Source organism: Anabas testudineus, chromosome 23, assembly GCF_900324465.2.
Source record: "Anabas testudineus chromosome 23, fAnaTes1.2, whole genome shotgun sequence".
Classification (NCBI taxonomy): Eukaryota; Metazoa; Chordata; class Actinopteri; order Anabantiformes; family Anabantidae; genus Anabas; species Anabas testudineus.
The window spans coordinates 9,937,269-9,956,396 of NC_046631.1; the positions used below are offsets into that span (position 1 = coordinate 9,937,269).

General features: G+C 39.9%; 2 protein-coding genes across 2 annotated transcripts; both read left to right on the forward strand.

Annotated features, from left to right (window-relative positions):
- The first annotated feature begins 835 nt into the window (after positions 1–835).
- epyc (epiphycan) lies at positions 836–12,715 on the forward strand. The gene is made up of 11 exons (XM_026361092.1): positions 836–917; positions 3,609–3,807; positions 7,998–8,172; positions 8,563–9,624; positions 9,896–10,017; positions 10,066–10,102; positions 10,578–10,709; positions 10,934–11,092; positions 11,220–11,422; positions 11,705–11,800; positions 12,501–12,715. Exons 2-11 carry the CDS (start codon positions 3,616–3,618, stop codon positions 12,669–12,671), a joined length of 2,349 nt encoding a protein of 782 aa, XP_026216877.1. The 5' UTR covers positions 836–917; positions 3,609–3,615; the 3' UTR covers positions 12,672–12,715.
- A 2,057-nt stretch (positions 12,716–14,772) lies between these two features.
- Positions 14,773–18,918, forward strand: si:ch211-244b2.4 (ZnF_C3H1 and WWE domain-containing protein). Its single transcript, XM_026361044.1, has 10 exons — positions 14,773–14,830; positions 15,770–15,861; positions 15,994–16,186; positions 16,415–16,562; positions 16,669–16,801; positions 16,958–17,078; positions 17,212–17,287; positions 17,402–17,504; positions 17,598–17,712; positions 18,174–18,918. The coding sequence occupies exons 1-10, from the start codon at positions 14,815–14,817 to the stop codon at positions 18,227–18,229; spliced, it is 1,053 nt and encodes a 350-aa protein (XP_026216829.1). The 5' UTR covers positions 14,773–14,814; the 3' UTR covers positions 18,230–18,918.
- Positions 18,919–19,128: the final 210 nt, after the last annotated feature.

Sequence of the window (19,128 nt, forward strand, 5' to 3'; positions counted from 1 at the left end):
GGGGAGATGGAGAAGTGGGCAGGTTCAGACAATATTATAGCCAAATGAAGCTGACTGGGTAAAACTAGCAAGTAGCTTCCTGTGTCCTATTTCTTGTTTTAACAATGGACATAAAGATAGACTGCCTCCCGTGTGTATACATATGTAGATCTGTACCTGCTTTGCTTTGACCCCAGATCAGCATATTCTCCATCAGGTCAGACTGTTATCTTGTGACTGAACACAAATCTGTAGTTATTTGAAAAGAAACGGTACAAAGAGAAAGCAGCTTCAACCAAAAGGGAGGGCAGAGGCCTTCCTCCAAGCGGAGATTTCCTCTCAGCACCATGCTAACAGGGGCTCCTCACAGAGCTCCCATTGTGTACAGGGGCCCCGTGGATCCCCCCCATACATGAAAGCGACACATGCCAGAGTCTCACCTCAGGAAAAGGTGGACAAATATTTCAGTCTGATTGAGCCACACTCTTATAAAATCAAGGATACTCTTGTAAAGTATAAAAAGATAATTTGCCATCGGGGGACCTGTGCTCACTCTTTCTGTCTGTGTGTGTGTGTGTGTGTGTGTGTGTTTGAGAGGGTCGTGCATGTGGGTGTACGGTGCGGGGTGGGTGCTCTCCGAGTGACCAAAAGCAATCTACTCTGGTCCAATCGGTCTCAGTGCCTACCTTCACACGTAAGCGGCAGGGCACTCAGGTCTGCCAGAGCACACAGACCTTCACATATACACACACACACACACACCAACACACTTGTCATATTCACACACACGCACACACACACACACTTTATATACACTTTACACACACACCCTCCTTCTTCAAGGCACCCTGCACGACCTCTCACCATTGGCCAAGTCCCGGAGCCCTCAGCATCTCCATCACGGCTGAAGGGACCATTCGGGAAAGCAGGAGACAGAGGTAAGCGTTCTTGGTGCTGTCTTCATGCTGGTTTAATGGCTCTTTGGTGCAGGGAATTAGGCAGGTAGAAGGGCTCAACTAGCCCCTCCATAAATTGCTGCTATTCAGGGTTTGAACTGGAGTTGCTGATTAAGTGGTTCATAATGCAGCAGCTTGATTTTCACTCAGGGCTTTGCTTTGGGGGTTTTGCAGGTGTCTGAGATGTGGATGTCGACTCCTTTATTAGTTATTGTGACTGTGAAATGTCGCCTGGTAGTTTAATAAGCTTCAGTAGATGTGATTCCGGTTTGAACCTCTGTTAATTAAATTTAAATACAGTTACCTTTTAATTAGTGACAACCCTTGATACTGACATATACTGGTGTTGGATCTTGGATATACATATACTAAAACTGACAGCTATGGAAAAGCACAGTTTTATTTAAATGCAATTCCAAATGTATCTACAAATCAAGATTGAGCCTTTTTATTAATGTTTTATCAAAATACCTTCTGCTGATTTAGAAGAAAAACAGTTTTTATACATTTTCTCTCAAAGCTTTATGAAAATTATATGTATAAACATATTTTTCTTGCTGGTTTCAGTCCCTTGTCACCTGCTGTGCTTTGATTTCATTTTAACATTTTTGTGAGACAAGTGAGGTGTAGCAGTTTGTTTTGATGCCATTAGCAAAGGGACGTTTGTCTAGTTTGTTTGCGGCTTTTGAGGGTAGAAAGCTAGAATCATTGGATATCAGGAATCTCAAAGCAGAGTCAACACAGAGGTAGTGTGAAGCTCTGCTCATACACGTACACAGTTTCCACACAGTGTAAACTGTGATGGCCTGTATAAAAGCACACCTCTGTCTTTAGCATAGTCCCTCTCTCAGTGTAGTCATGCTGGATTTAATGGCCTCATCATATAAAGTCTGTTTCAGTGGGGATGCTATCCAGCTCACCTTTTATCAGGTGCAGTAAACTCATGGTCTGTGAAGGAGTGGATTTTTTATTATGCATTTTGTTGTTTTATATGTTCTCACCTCAAATAGCAGATTCTCAACAAGAAGAAAACGAATAGGTGCGTTAGGACAGAGTGTGCATCTGTGAAAGGATGTCTTTCCAAGTGTGTGTGCATGTGTGTGTGTGTGTGTGTGTGAGAGAGAGAGAGAGAGAGAGAGAGGGACTCTGTGTGTGTGTGTGTGTGTGTGTGTGTGTGTGTGTGTGTGTGTGTGTGTGTGTGTGTGTGTGTGTGTGTGTGTGTGTGTGTGTGTTTGAGTACAGTCACTGCTGAATGAAGCTTTTCCTTGCAGCTTTAACTCACTGCCATCCTGTCCACAAACCTCGGTGGAATTTGGAGTTTGAGTGCTGAGACAGGCACCGATTGGGCCTCATAAAGGCCCTCTGTAAAGGGTGAGGGGTCGAGTTAGCTCCTTCGCTCTCTCTCTCTCTCTCTCTCTTGCTTTCTCCCACTCAGTCTTTTTCTCACTTTCTCCATCTAACCCTGAGGGCCAACATCTTGTCCACGTCTCTCCATCTCACTTGATTCTGCTCTTCTTCTCTTCCCTTGCTCACCGTTTCTCTGTCCAAGCCTAGAGGACTCTCTTTAAAGTCTTCAGCCATTTCTTGGACTTAATGATGACATAGGCTCTCAAACCTGCAGCAACATCTGCAAACAGTGTTCTATGACGTTTCCCACTGTTAGATGATTAATCCTTACATAACCCTAATGTCAGTGCTGGGAGCTAACTAACTAGTAATTTACAGATACTAATCTTATTAACACTTCCCACTTGGGATTCTCACATGAACTCAGTCAACCTCACTAATCTCTGCTCGCATGTCTGGGCTGCTGAGGAAATGAGCAAGATTATAAAGAACAGATATGTAGGTCAGGGCAGCGTATAGTTGATCTGCACCCAGGGAAGATCATACATGCTAATTTTAGATTTAAGCCGAAAACTTATTATTTTTGGAGTCACAGAAACAGTGTTTTATTAGAAACTAAATAACCCAACGTCTTCTGCTCCTTCATTTAAAACCATTTAAAGCCACCATACAAAATTCCTTTAAGCTGAAAGTGGATTTCTTGGGGTTGTTTAGGGCTGTAAACTGAAGAAGCATTCCTTATCAGATCAACTCTGACTTCTCTGACCTTTGACACACCACAGGTGAGCACAGATTTGTGCCAAGATGGCTGTTCCCCAGAATACTGAGCCTCTGGCTCAGTAAGACAGGGGGCCCTCAGACTTCGATCCCTAGAGCTGTCTGCGCCTCAGTAATGAATTCACTGACCTTAATGATGTGACCCAAAGTCAAACCCTGGTCTGCAGTAGTATAGAGCGGTTATGCTGCTGATAGTATGTAATTATGGAACCAGTATAATGAAGACATGCCTTGTCTTGCCAAGTGCACTTGTATGGAACTATGTTTTAGTACGCAGCATGCCCATAAATATAACAGCAAACAACCATTTTAAAGATAAATTTGTTAAAGGTTTTTAACACTTCAACAGTTCCTCAAAAGTTACCATACATTTACATTTCAAGTTCATTTCTAGGTCAGTTTAGCATGTTGCTAATTACATTGGACACAGATTACAAGAAATAAAGTGAAAACTTACCTTATTTTTAATGCAATGCAATATAATGTACAATTGTAAATGATGGAATGGACCTTCCCTGTTTCAATTGACATCCCTCTCTATGTGTCGAGGTGGACTATGAGGATGCTTGTGCAGCTTGTGTTGGGACTCTTCGTCCTCAAAGCAGTGGTGGCCAGCCCCAGATTTTCCCGACAAGCGGACTTGGACACATACGACAGTGCCAACTATGATGTGGATCTAGACAATTTAAATTCAGAGAACCAGGATAACTATGACTATGAAGATGAGCTGACAATTGATGATCCTCAGGTAAGAAGCAGCATGGAAAACCATTTTGATATCATGAGGGACTCAAGGGAATTTATTTTTGATGTCACTGGTATTCCATGTTACCATTTATAAAAACAAATGACAATATAAGTAACCTATCTACAATTTCATACTGGTAATAATAAGCCAGTGTTGTGTTTACAAGTTGTTTCTCCTTTTCAGACATAGCTGTGATTCATGAAACATTTATCTTTATCAGTTTAGTTTGACATAGTAGACTTCGTGCTACATTTCTTAATGTATCGCTGGTATCCAATATTTATCAGATGCTTGTAATCATTTCATGTTGAGTGAGGGCCATGAACCTCCTGGAGACAGAATGAAATGTCTTTCCGTCATTATATTCAACTTACATTTTAAATCATGTAGACAAATTCCAGCAAACGTTCTGGTTCGCTTCAGATATTGAAAATCACAGTGGTTACAGTGTAATGGTCTGGATCTAGGTGGCTTGGATTCGAGGTCATCAAGTCCATGGAGCTGAAAGTTCACCTAGCCCCTGCTGATACCAACAAGAGCCATGTGAAAAATAGGACAGTTTTCCAACTTTCTGCATTATGTTTGATAAATTTCTTTTACTTTTACAACTTGGCCAGCCAAGCCACCATATCTTCCACTGGATCCTCCACAACCACTGGAAGCTTTTTTTATCTGTGGAATCAAACCATATTTATGACTTAGCAATAGAAATGTTTGTTCTAGCCTAAAAAAAAAATCAGGGAAGGGAAAGATTTTTACTCATACACCAACTGAACATTATCATATATTCTTGTTTTGCAGCATGTATTATTTCTTTTGGACTTTACATTCAATCACTCCCAATAGAAATAATTGGCAGTGACAGGTAAAACAGAAAATAGGAAACGGAAACACAGACAGTGGTCAGTAGATGTCAGTGAGCTGCAAGCGAGACAGCTGCTTTTTCTACAAAGGTGACGCAGAGAGGGAACGTTTTAAGAGACTGTGTCCTCTGGGACTATTTTCTGTCATTCAACTCACATTCAGTTATTCACAGCATCTATTGTAAGAAAAAAGCAGCACAAAGGGTTACTAAGTGGAAAAATAGTTTCAAATCAGCTCAAGTTGAATGTGATGTGGCATGTCTGCAGGCCATTCTGGGGTTGCATGCTTTAGCCAAATTTCATGTTCCTATTTATGCATATTTTCAACAAGGAAATTAAGCCAAGGCAATGTCAAGATGGTACGAGGCAAACTGTGCACATAAGATTTTCAGTAGGCTTCTTCTGAGCTGGTGAGCTTCTGAGCTGGTGACTTAGGACTAAGTCAAACCTGATGTGGACTGCACTCACACTACTGTTGTTGTGAGACCTATACCACAGCACAAAGCAATGCAGGGAAATCGCTTTGTTAATGTTTCTCTGTTTAACAAACCAGGAGATGACACACCATATGATTTTGTGAGAGTGTGGGAGCAGGATGAGGAGAAATAATACAGTTGAATAATACAGTTGATGTGAATTCTGCAAGTATCTGTTACTCTGTTATGTTGTCAAAACAGTTATTTGTAAGAGAACAGATCTTCACATATACTACTTGCTTAAGAAGAGGGAAGATTAAACAAATTTTATTCATACACACACACACACACACACACACACACACACACACACACACACACACACACACACACACACACACACAGATGTCAGGGGAGAACTGAAGCGATGATGAGCTCCATGCCTCTGGAATGCTGAGTCTTTACTTTCCACATCCAGCTCTTTGTTGGTATTTCTCTTCTTTCTCCTCAGGGCTTGTTTTTTGGAGAAAAGTAAAGACTGATCTACAACGTTATCTAAGCAAAGTGTCTTCAGTCTGGTGGAAAAGCCTCTGCAAACGTTTTAATCACCTCATTTAGATTGATTTGGTGCATTTAGGCTTCTTCTTACTTTGACCAAGACATTCTCTCTTTTTTTCTCTTAAGTCAAATAATATCTTTGGAGCAAGCTAGTTTAGATAATTGAGGCTGGTAATTTGAGTTTTGAACTTTCTTTGTATGAGGGCCAGGCAAAATAACATTTACTCAAGTAAAATATATATTGCAACTGAGTTGTTGAGACAGTTTGAAATGAGATTTTAACTGAACCTGTTGTTTGTGCTGCTGTTGTATTGAATTGTATTATCGTTATTTAGCCCCCGTGTGTAACTCTTCATTTGTACCACTTAGGAAAAAGCTAAATAAATACCAGCCATATGTAAAACTGTATCAATACCACTCTTGTGTCTGGATGTTAAATGTGAAGCTACATCCAGCAGCCAGTTAGCTTATCGTAGCATTAAGGGTACTAAGAAACATGATCTACTGTATATTTGCTAGATTTGTGTATTGCTGACCTATTCCTTCGAGTTAAATGGTGCAAAGATTCTGCTGGTGCTACTTGTTAGTTTGGGTTAATCAATACTTTGGGGAATCATTTTGATGTAAAGGACGTCGGTGATGAACCAGTGTCAGGATTCAAACTTTCTGTAGCTGTAACTTGATATATTTTGCTGAACGTGACAACTGAGTGATATACTATATAGAACATATACAGAAGCAACATAACATCTGGCTTTTAAATGATGCTCACATTCAGTGTCCCTCCCGTTGCACTTCATTCCCATGGTGCGTTCAAGTTGTTGTGTTTTTTTTTGTACATTTGGTTGCCAGCCTTTCACCTCTTCTTTCCCCTCGGGTGCATATGTTTGCTTTGGGGAAAGGGGGGAATGAAGGGGAGAGCTGCAGTGAGCGAACTGTGCAAAACTTTTCAAAGGCCTACCTTGTTGTATCCCAAACTGTGTATCTGCCAAGCTTTAAAACGTGGCATTCAGTCCTGGATATCTCTTCTGTGCTGCATTCAGTGTCATTTTCTATTTCTAGTTACTTTGTGACTTTTTGACATCTGATAACTCTGGTAGAAAGCAGTTTGGCTGAAAGACTCAAGTATGGATTCTTGCAGCTACCATGTGTGTCTTGGTTCCACAAGGACCATTCCCTTTTTGAAGGGTTGAGTCAGCCTCGGTGGAGATGAGAGTGTCAGGTATTACCTGTGGCAGTGTGTGGGAGTTCATTGCCCTCGTCTGGGTGAAAGATAGAACTGCAGGTTTCATGAAAACACCAAAACATCAAAGACAATTGTAATGTCTAAAAATGCAATTATAATGCCAGATAGATTTACCTGAAGCTTCTAATGAAGGAAGAAAAAGGGTTGTAATTCATGTGAAGCTTTGCCGGTTGGCAGAGTTGACGTTTAATTCCACTGCTCAACATAAAACTTGAATTCTGGCCTATTTCTAATCTAATTGGTTATACAGGGGATTAGGCTTTGTTGACAGAGTAATCTGATATTTTGAAATTAGGGATTGGCATGTGGTCATCTGCTGGTGTGTTTTTTCTCCTCTACTCCACGTTCCCCCTGGGTCTCACAGAGTTTGCATCTGAGGAGTCGATTATTTGTCAACTCTACATACTTCTGCACACTTTGCTGCCATCTAGTGGTAATTAATCTTAAGGCTGTAGACTTGGTGGCATGGACTGATTTATCCTTAGGTCTTAATTCTGTGACATGATAGTTATTGTCATGTAATGTAGAAGGGTGTTAGTGACAGTGCTGAGCAATTTTCCTTTATGTGCAGCCGTGTTGTTCCATGCTTGATGGCTCTGTTGTAGCAGCTATGAGAAAAGCGTGTTAACATGTTTTTTATACACTCTCCAAAACATTACAAATACAAATATTGAAATAGTTTTGTTTTTTATTTTTTCAATTTCCTACTACTGAAATGTACAAAATACCCTGATTGTCAGCACCATGCACACATGATGCCAATGTCTGCTCTAAAACATCCTGTTTCCTACTTCATTCAGTCTTGCTATACAATGCATTGCTTGGAAATCTTTCATTTAGTTTTCAAACATTTGCAATTGGATGTATGTGTGTAGTTCAATAGGTTTTTAAATAGTTTCTTTTAAAAACAGCCAATTATTTTGGAATAAAGCAAAAGATCTTCGCCTGCATGTCTCTAGTCTACAATAATACTTGGATAATTTTCTTACTTTGGGATTATCTAGATCCGTAAATGGAACAAACACGTGCTTTTATTAGAATTTAATGTACAGACATATTTTTAGATATTATTGTATTTTCGACTCACTGCTGCTGTCTTTTCCTCAGATAGAGATTGGAACACTGGCTCCACCTGACTATAACTACCCTGAACCTGAGGCCTCATTAGAGGAACATGAAGAAGAGGATGGAGGGGAGGCATCAGAGGTGATCTTTAAACACCGGGTCATCCCTCAGGGTTCAGGAGGATCTGGCGTTCTCATGGGTCCAGACACACAGAAAGGTCTGAAAAAGCACATTCATTTAAGCCAGTACAACCATAATCATAAAGTTACTCGACAAACAAAGGTGATTACAGTGAAAGAGGGCCTTACCTCTCCATTGGGCCAAGCCATCCAGTCGTGAAAGCAGCATTACCCATAATAAAACACTCGCAATCAAGAAACACTAATCTTCCCTCTAAACTCATTGTCTGCATCTTCAGCAATCATCTTTTTTGTGTGCATGTCTGCCATTTAACTAGCTGTTAAAGGTTAAATGTGTTGTCTTGAATCACTCTGTCCATATGTCAACTACTACTTAACCCAATCATTACTGTGAAGTCCAAACTGATTAATGAATCGTTTAAGTCTCATCTGTCTGTTTATTAATATCTAATCTTGTCTCTAACAAGAGGTGGAGCTGCGTCTGACGCCCCCTGACATCCTTCATGTGTCTAGGGATATTGAGGGCTCCATAGGGTCTGGAGACTCCCCAGCTTCTGGGGCTTCTGGGTCTGGAGTCTCAGGAGACGTACTGGTCTCTGCCGGCTCTGGGGGTTCTGGTGATGTTGTCCTGACCTCTGGAGCCTCAGAGGAACTCCTCGGCTCTGGGGGTTCTGGTGATATTGTCCTAATCTCTGGAGCCTCAGAGGAACTCCTCGCCTCTGGGGGTTCTGGTGATATTGTGAGAATATCTGGAGCCTCAGAGGAACTCCTCGGCTCTCGGGGTTCTGGAGATATTATCCTAATTTCTGGAGCATCTGAGGAACTCCTCGGCTCAGGAGGTTCTGGTGACATTGTCAGACTCTCTGGAGATGCTGAGGTACTCCTCAGCTCTGGGGGTTCTGGTGACATTGTCCTAATCTCTGGGGCATCTGAGGAACTCCTCAGCTCTGGGGGTTCCGGTGACAATGTCAGAATCTCTGGAGATGCTGAGGAACTCCTCGGCTCTGGAGGTTCTGGTGACATTGTCCTAATCTCTGGGACATCTGAGGAACTCCTCATCTCTGGGGGTTCTGGTGACAATGTCAGAATCTCTGGAGATGCTGAGGAACTCCTCAGCTCTGGAGGTTCTGGTGACATTATCCTAATTTCTGGAGGTTCTGAGGAACTCCTTGGCTCCGGAGATTCTGGCGAGATTATCCTGATCTCTGGAGCCTCTGAGGAACTCCTCAGCTCTGGTGGCTCTGGGGAGTTCTTAGTATCTGGGGATGTTTTAATATCTGGGGATCTCTCTGGATCTGGAGATCTCTCCTCTGGATTAAGGGATACCGCAACTTCTGGAGCCTCTGGGGACTTTGGCTCTGGAGGTTCCGGGATTTCTGTTGAACTCCCTCTGGGCTCTGGAGGGTCTGGGGACCAGTCTGGTTCTAGGTTCTCTGGAGATCTCCCGATCTCAGGGGCCTCTGGAATCTCGGGGGTTTCTGGGGACCCTAGCGAGTCTGGGGACACAGGGATAACATTTATAACTGGAGGTTAGTATCTTTACAGAGCAGTAAGGCTTGAGGTAACACTGATCAGTGTAGTAATCTGTCTTACTCTATGTTAAATGTTGATTTATTGTCTTAAATTCCATTTAACTTTAAGTTAAATGTTGCTGTCATTGTATTTGTGTTTTTCATAGTAACTGTCTTTCTAACAATCAATCTAATATGTGGTTGTGATTGATTGGTTAACTGCTTGTCCATGTCACCCTTCGCCCTTCTAACTTTGTGTCTTGTAACCCCAACCTTTGGCTCTAACAAGAGGAGCTGCCCATCACTCCCAGCACTCCCCCCCATGAGGTATCACGTGATTCTGAGGAGTTCTCAGGAGCTTCAGGAACTTCAGGGACCTCAGGGCATACTGAAACCTTTGAGGACTTAAGTGTCTCTGAAACCTCAGAGACTAGTGTCTCAACCTCAGGAGACATAGAGGTCCCCGAGGTAACTCTGCTCCCTGATGCTGATGAAGGTCAGTATCTGCACTAGTTGGGTGAGATATGCTAAAAAACCTGGGTAAAAACCAAAGTGCATATTTCATAACCCAACAATTATATAAAAATGGATTATTTAAATAGAGCAAGGTGTTAGTGACAGTGCTGAGCAACAAGTTATTTACAACAAGAACTGAGTTTCACATGCATTTTCCACTGTTCCACTGTGATTACCTAGACTACTTGCCCACCATGCTACTCTAAGACCAAAAGAGCTTTTTCCTCTTTTCTAACAGTCTCATTATTTGTAACTAAGCAGTTCACATTTCACATTTCATGTCATCAATTAAGACCATTTTCATTTAACTTCCAGCCATCAGTTAAATGCCACAAACACTTAACACTGTATGTAACTTATCACTGAGGCAAACAGTGGGCTACTGATTGCCAGGCTTCCCGCGTGTCCGTGCTGATCTAACCCGTTTCTTAACACATAATTTTGTCTCTAACAAGAGGAGGAGCTGCTTCCGACTACACCAGAAACCCCTCAGGAGGGTGCTGGCAGTGTAGAAGGGTCAGTGAGCTCTGAATTGCCAGAGATTGGTGAACCTGAGGAGACTGATATTCCTGATATTCACAGAGAAGGTCAGTATTGAACAACATAGGCACTTAATTCAGAGAAGCATGACATAAAATCTTTGTTCCCTCTAGAACTTCTCATAAAACCTGATATGCTAAATCCGGATTTGATTGAATTTGCACTGTGGATTAGAATCTCTTGAGCCTTTGGTGTTTTAAGGCTTATTGCATGGACTACTATCCACTCTACCTTCTGCTCTTTTACTTTACTTATTATTGATTTGCTCCAGGTATGCCCACTTGCTTGCTGTGTACTTGCCTTGGTGGTTCAGTCTACTGTGACGACTTGAAGCTGGATAGTGTACCACCTCTTCCCAAAGACACCACTCACTTCTATGCCCGCTACAACCGAATTACCAAGATCAACAAGTCTGACTTTGCCTTCATGAGTATGTTTCTTGTTTGAATTAAAATATATGAAAATTAGATTAAGGAGATTTAAAATCAAATATAAATGTGAACATCAATGTCAGTGAACAGATACCAGTATCTGAGTGTTTTCTCACCTCCGCCCAGATAAGCTGAAGAGGATTGACTTAACCGGCAATGAGATAAGGACCATTGATGACAAAGCATTTTTGGGTCTTCCTGAGCTGGAGGAGCTGGTGATCCGAGAAAATCACATATCACAGCTGCCTGCTCTGCCAGAGACCATGACCCTGATTGATGCCAGCAACAACAACATTGGCTCCAAGGGTATTCACAAAGAGGCATTCAAGGTGTGTACACCTTTTTTACTTTAAATTTCTGTAATTTTTAAAGCCTTTATTTTTTGGATGGGCGTATTTTCTGATAAGTCATAAATGACTGCAGGTGCAAGGACAATGTTAAGGTAATTTGAAAACATAGTTTGTCCACCAGAGAGCACTGTGGGGTTCATTTTATATCTGTCATGTAATGGTTGCAAATGTAATGTTTTCAAGATTACGTTGAAATGTGCTAGACAATCTTTTCTATCACAAAAAGTAATAATTATCTTTATTTTTTCTCACTGTATCCAGGACATGACTAGCCTGCTGTACCTGTACCTAACAGACAACTACATTGACTACATCCCTGTGCCTCTACCAGACAGCCTGCGATCTCTACACCTACAGGTAGATCTGCTTTGCCATCATCTCTCATCATTATTGGCTACTGGCCAACACTGACAGTGAGATGTTCAAAGCATAATGTTGATTTAGTCCATTCTTTGGGTAAAAACTCTAATGCAATATGAATCTAAAAAGATAAAAAATGTTTAGCTGAGAAGGCAGACTGCAATGATAGGTTTATCTTGTACACAGGTGTTTTCACTTATTCACCGTGTTGAGGTTGGGTGGAGCTGTGTTCAGATCCTGACAGGTGCTCTAATTAGGAAGGTTAATTGATGCATCTGTGTGGGAGGACCCAGAGGGCAGGCAAAGCCTTTAAGTAGTCAACTCTAATGAAGAAATCCTTTCTGGCATTTGCTCTGCCCAGAAGCTACAAGTTCTTTTGAATAAATAGCTCATAATGTAACATGACATTATTGCAAACCAGAGAGTGCCTTCTGCAATATGTCAAAGTAAATCTAATTTAATGGGGTGATGATGGCATTGTGGACATGAAATAGAGTGGGTTGTAAATGTAAACGTGCGAGTAGCTAACAAGCTAACACCGGCAGTCCATTAACTTGTAAATTAAAGTGTGTTTATCAAACACTCACTGCAGTTCAACAGTATCTTCCCTTCTCTCCTGCATCTACTATTCAAATCAAACCAAACTCGATACTGCATGGTGGTTTCTGATTTAATATCCTCCTAATTCCTCTTCCAGCGTAACAATATTCAGATGATGCACGAGGACACGTTCTGCAACCTGAAAGATTTCAACTACATTAGGAACGCACTGGAGGACATCCGTCTGGACAGCAACCCCATCAACCTCAGCAAGACCCCGCAGGCTTACATCTGCCTGCCACGTATACCCATCGGGGAACTCATTTAACCACACACATACCTACACTCCTGCACACTGACTCCCATGAATACAACCACATGCACACATCTTTGTACATACTGACACACATGCCGTCTATTCACTCTTACAATAACAGCATATTTTAAAACTGTTAAACATGCTGCTGATGTACGCTGCAGTTCAGTTAAACTCTGTGGAAATGTACATCTTGAAACACTCACAAACACATAAATCAGTCTGATTCTGGTGACTAAGCACATATACACTACTCTACTGCACCTTCTTACTGTTGGTACCGTCACTCTCTCACTCCCTCAACTAGCAAAATAAACATACACACACGCACACAAATGTTTCACAACCAGTTTATTAAAAACCCTCAAGTAACATCTATGTTTCTGTTTAGTGTCTGTTGAAGACTGGCAAAAACAATCAGCAATATGGGTTAAATATGTTTGTTTTGTAAAAAAATAATAAAAAATATGAATATTAATGCAAAATCTAACACTTTAAAAAATGTATACTACCATAAGCTTATTGAAGCTGGAGCTTAATGAAAAGGTAAATTGAGAATCTAATGCAATAAAAGATGCATTTAAACACAATCATTTGTTGTAAAGTCTGTACTGTAATATAAAAATATATATTCAGTTTTTTTTTTTTTTTTTACATGAACTGCAATATTTGGTATATTAAATTTCAAAAAGTGATGTTTTAACCGTGCACAATAGCCTATACCAAAGACTCTAATGTCTAGAGTCGATCAGCTAAAGTCTAACGTATGATTTGGGAGGGGGGGTGGTGTTGATTTTGATTGTGGATGGGGTTAAGAATAATGAATATAGCTTGCTATTGTGTGCTCTGTATGGAATAACCACAAGTGAATAAAGTTGATTTAAAGACCTCTCTGAACTAGGAGTGGCTCAACGTTTTCATTGTGTACTACACTCACAGTGCAAGTGGATGCAGCAAAGGTGAAAGGTGCTTGTAAGTATTTGTTGTGAATCTTCTTATGTAGAAAAATGCATGAAAGCAAGGATTTTAGGGCTACACAAAAATAAGTCATTCCAAAATAAATATTTCTTAAAAGGTGCAGCACAGCTGACAGCAGTTGCAGATATTTTCTCAAAGATTCTCAGTAGGTTTTTCAAACAGATAAAGGAACCCTTCCTTCCTGTCCATGGCATCTCAGGCTTTCACCTTGATGCTCTCATGCGTAACTTCCACGGCAAAAAATCTCTCAATGTTTTGCCTCCATGCCCACATAGAACTACACTGTTAAAAAAAGCACCAGCAAATAGTTTTACAATAGGTCTGAGGATGTCATCCTGGTACCTAATGGCAGTCAGGGCACGCATAGAGGTCTGTGCAGCACTCCAAGAAAATGCCTAACAAGACCGTCACTGACCAAACCGGTCATCCTGGAGGATGTTGCAGGCAGCAGAACGTTCTCCACAGCGTCTCCAGACTCTGTCACGTCTATCACTGCCAATCCTGCCTGCACAGTGATCAGTAACATCAGGACAAAATGCTAATTCTTGGTTATAAATTACTTAATTACTGCAGTGCCCTTTTGTCAAAACCCAAATAATAACATTAATGTATTATTTACCTGTCTATAATATGTACCTAGAGACCCGAGGGACTCTTGGCACTGCCCCTTCACTGCATAATAAGAAGATAAACAAGATAAACAACTAATGGAAAATAAACAAATAACTAGAATAAAACAAAATATGTGAATGATGAAACACTCACAAATAAGAAAACAGGCTAATAATTAGGCTGCATAACCAACTACACCTTATACATACACATACAAAAGTGTAGTATATGATCAAATATTTTTAAGTACGTTTTACTGCTAATATCTACTTTCCTACTTTGACTCAAGCACGATAATGAATACAATATCTGTTTTTTCTAAAATCACTGTACTCCAACTTCATAAATAGATACAATATATTAAATGTGGATAAATATGAGTGCTACAGCAACATTATCCCACATTATCATCTCTCCAGACTCACTGTATAGTCTATTTTTGTGGGACAGTGGGCAGTCCTGTTGCTCTAAGGCACTGCAGTGGGGTAACGTGGGTGTGGCTATCTGAAGCATTGAAATAAATCAGGACTGAAAATGAAAGTACACTTGAACTGCAACTTGTACAATGGCAGCAGCTCAACGTAAGTAGACTTTAGATGATACTGTGTGTTTTATTTCTGTTTCCCTCTCTCTCACTTGTTATTTTAAGCTGTGTAGCCTATTTTTAAGACACTTTTATGCCACACCAGACCTTTTATTAGACTTTTTATATAGGATATGAGTAGCAAATGAAAGGTTTATGCCATATTGTTAAATACTGGTAATGTCACAGATCTGAACTTTCTGCTGGCTCCTATTTTGTGAGACAGCATTACGTGGAACTGGGCAGCTTTAGTTTCAGTTTCAGTTTTGCTTAGAGCCCCATACAGGATATACCTACGTTTATATGTCAAATCTCTACATAAAAAGTATGATTTGACTTTATTTCTAATGTACACTGTGTTAAACCAAAGGTATATAATAAGTATATTTATAAAATGTATAACAGTATAACAACTAACTTTGATTTATAAGTTGTTTTTTCTATTGTAAAAATCATAGTTATGTAATCTTTTTAGCCAGCAGGGGGAGAAAAAATATTTTAAGTTATTCATTTGAACTCCTTCACACTTTGTTTTAAACTGTCTATAAAAAGTGAACTTTGATCAGTATATTAGTTTTTACTGAACAAGTTATCCTTAAAGAAAAATGAAAGTAGTTTACAGAGCAGCAAAATGGTATGAGGAAATATTCTTAGTGCAGTAAAAGTATTATCACTTCCTCCACCTTGAATGATATGCAATGTTATGAAATGTTAAAATGTTAAAAGAATGTATGCACATTCATTTATGTTCAGATTGTATGTACATTTGGTGCTAACTGTATTTTATTTTAATAATTTAGCATAATACACGGTGTAAAGTGGAGTAAGAAGTTTTCATCCTGTCGCCACCTCCACCAAACACACACTACATCCCAAAAGTATCCACAGAATTTCCATAGAAACCTTCATCCTGTTATGATATTGTGGTTTTTTTCAGAGTCTGACAGTGAATGTTCTTCTACAAGTGGGAGTGATCTTAGCGATTCGTCGCACAGTGATGAAGATTCAGATGTTGACGTCAGCTGTCAGGTCTGTTTCTTGACAGATGTTGAAATCACTATCTACAGAAATTAACTATTTTCTTCAAGAGTCTACTACCAGTTGGTTTTTAAATGTATAAAGCACACTTTAGTGATTGAAAACCAATATTTTCACCTTCAGTCTCAGGGGAAGCCCTGCAAGTATTACAACAAAGGTCACTGTGAGGATGGTAGCAGGTGCCTCTACTTGCATGTCTGCGAATATGCCCTCAAAGGAAACTGTCGCTACGGGTCAAGCTGTAAACTGAACCACCCTACAGGGGGAAAGGGCTCCTCCCATGGAAGTAACTTGCCTTCAAACCAGTCAGCTAAAGGTGAGGAAGAGGCAGAAAAACTATTGAGATGTTTTACAGTATACCTTTGAAATTAGCATTCATCTTTAGTTATTGGTAGTGGTATGTTCCTTGTGTCTCTGGTTTGGTCTCCACCATACTCCAACTGTTTTTAATAGAAAAATATCAATTAGTGCAATATTTTGTCTCTTTAACAAAAAATAATCTTACCTAATTTGATAATATATTGTCTTCTTTTTTGCATAAAAGCTGATATAAAGCTCACTAATGGCCAACTCTACCAGTGGCAACTGAATGATGGAAAAGGTTGGAAGGATATTGATCAGGATCACATAATAGAGGCCCAATACTGCCTGCCTCACACCAAAAGCATCAAAATCTACAACACACCATATGGGTAAGAGCTGAAAATACAGTATATGCTCGATTACTGTCCAGTATGCAACACATAAAAATGAAGGAAGCTGAATCTATGTGGATGATTTATCCCTCTGTGTCTGCAGGGCAGTGAGCATAGATTTTAACAGGATGAGAGTTTATGGAAAGAGTCTTAGAGTGAGACGCTTGGATGATGGTAACACCGTGTGGATCTGGTACTGCTCCTTGAGTCGTAAGTGGAGGAAATATGGAGACAAGGTACATGGCAATCTCACCTCTGGTTTGAGTGCATATATGGACAGAAATGTCATTTAAAGATTGACTAATAACCGTGTCGGACCAAAAATCTCATTGTGGTTATAATTATTTGTTTTCTTTGTCCACTTTCTAATGATTTTTAACTTTTGCGGACAGGATTCAAAGGGAAACACCGGTCCTGTGAAGAGCTCTGACATAGAGAAGAAGTTCCAGAGTAACCCATCAGGCTCTTTTAATTTCAACATTGGGTCTGACACTTTTGAGATAAGATTCAGAGGTGCTTTAAATTTACACAGCATCGGCAGAATTCCCCATTTTCTAACAGCTGTCATAACTAAAGCTCACTTGTAGAGTATTGCTGGTTCCTTCTCACATACTGACCTCATTACCACTGTTTTATCTTTTATTAGAAATGCGACAGTTGAGTAAAAAGAGAAAGAGAAGAGTGACTCGTCGACCTGTGTACCGACAGCAGGCAGGAACTGGGTGCGTTTAAAATGTATTGATTGACAAATTGCTAAAAGGTCTGTCAAAATAATAACAGATAAATACTGTTCCTAGATAGATGTGACAGTACAGAATTTGATTTTGCTCCTGCAGAGTCTCTCAAGTAGGCTCAGCTTTGCAGAATATGTCACTGGGCACCACACATAAGTGGCAGTATGAAGGGCACGGTGGAAAATGGCACGAGTTCAAACAAGGGGTAACTCATTTGGTACTTCTAAATATCTTTATCTGTCTCTTAATAACAATCGTGCTAAGAGTAACAGTGATGATTTGAACCGTGTGTCAACAGAGTGGCACCACATGCTCAGTGAGCAGTGATGACATCGAGAGGAAGTACCAGCAAAACCACTTGGGCAGCATGAACTTCAAAGTGAAGGGACAGCTTTACAAGTTGGACTTTGGAGGTTGAGTCATGGTTTTGTAATTACTGCAATAAAAGAATTTACTTATCAAGCAGAAGCTATTTACGTCAGTATATTTTATTATATGATGACCTATTTAAACATCTCATATTTCTGCATTTTCACATGTCCAACAGTATTATGCACTGATTTTGCTGAACATGAACCTCTAACCAGAAGCCATTTAGTTTAGCAGAAAGCCTGGAAACAGTGGAAACAAAGGGTTAGGGCGCATAGACCTCCACAAAATATTGTCATTTTACACTTCTATTTTTGTAGAAATCATCAATTAATCTATTCAAATATTGTATGAGGACACTATAGGCCTGTAAAATGAAGCTATTATAAGAAAACACAAAGCACAAGAAGAATGCCAGCTGTTATATACTCTCATAATAGGACTTACTAAACATGCCATGGAGCATTTATTCTAATTTGTTTTTTTTAATTCTTCTTTTCCACAGCGATGATCCAAACCAACCTCTCAACCAACAAGAAACGCAATATCAGACGTGTTTGAACATTGAGGAGGACTTTGAGCTCCAGAAGACAATCAACAAACAACTGTGCAATACTATGCAAATACTAATGCTGAAATTCATTTCAGGTGGAGGAGGTTGTTTGGAACATACTTTTAATTGTTCACTTTTATTTGAGTGTATATTGACCTATAATGAAATGTCTAAAATGTGTTTACATAGATTCCATATAGTTTCCATACAGGGATGGTGTCACAGCTTTGATGTTTACCCATGTAGGCCTACATCTAAACACTGCTTGCTCAGCTTGCACTAACTGAACTAACTTGCCTTTCACAGTGTTGTTTGAACAGATTGTTGTTCAACAAATAGCTAAAGTCATCCTGATTTCTAGTTTGATTTGTCTCATTTACATCTGGCACTGCCATGTAACTTTAGTATTCATGTTGTTACACTGATAAAAAACTACACACTGCCTCTGCTGTGCTTTAAACTGTGTGTAATGGAAAGTGAAGGTTATTTTTCCATTCTCATTTTAATTGTTTTACAAATGAAGCATGTTACACATGTTGCCATATTTCCCCAGGTTGGAAGTCCAATCATAGACTACTCATAATTATATTCTGCTAAGAACTGACGTGCCAAAGGTCTTTACAGTGGTGCTACAGATCGTAGCCTAGGCTACTGAAGATTGTGCAATTGAAATAAATAAAATTTAAATTGAAAATGACATTATGTGTTTTGTTGTTTTTATGAGCCAGTAAGGATTCATCTCTCGCTTTGCCTTTGATTTCATAACTTTAAAATGTAACTAGTGAAACCTGCTTTCACTGACGCAGCCACATGCAAAGCTCCACTTCAGGGCAATGAAAAAATCACTTTGAATGCAAAACTACAAAACATATAAAACTTGTCTACATTTCCCATATTAGCAACCAAG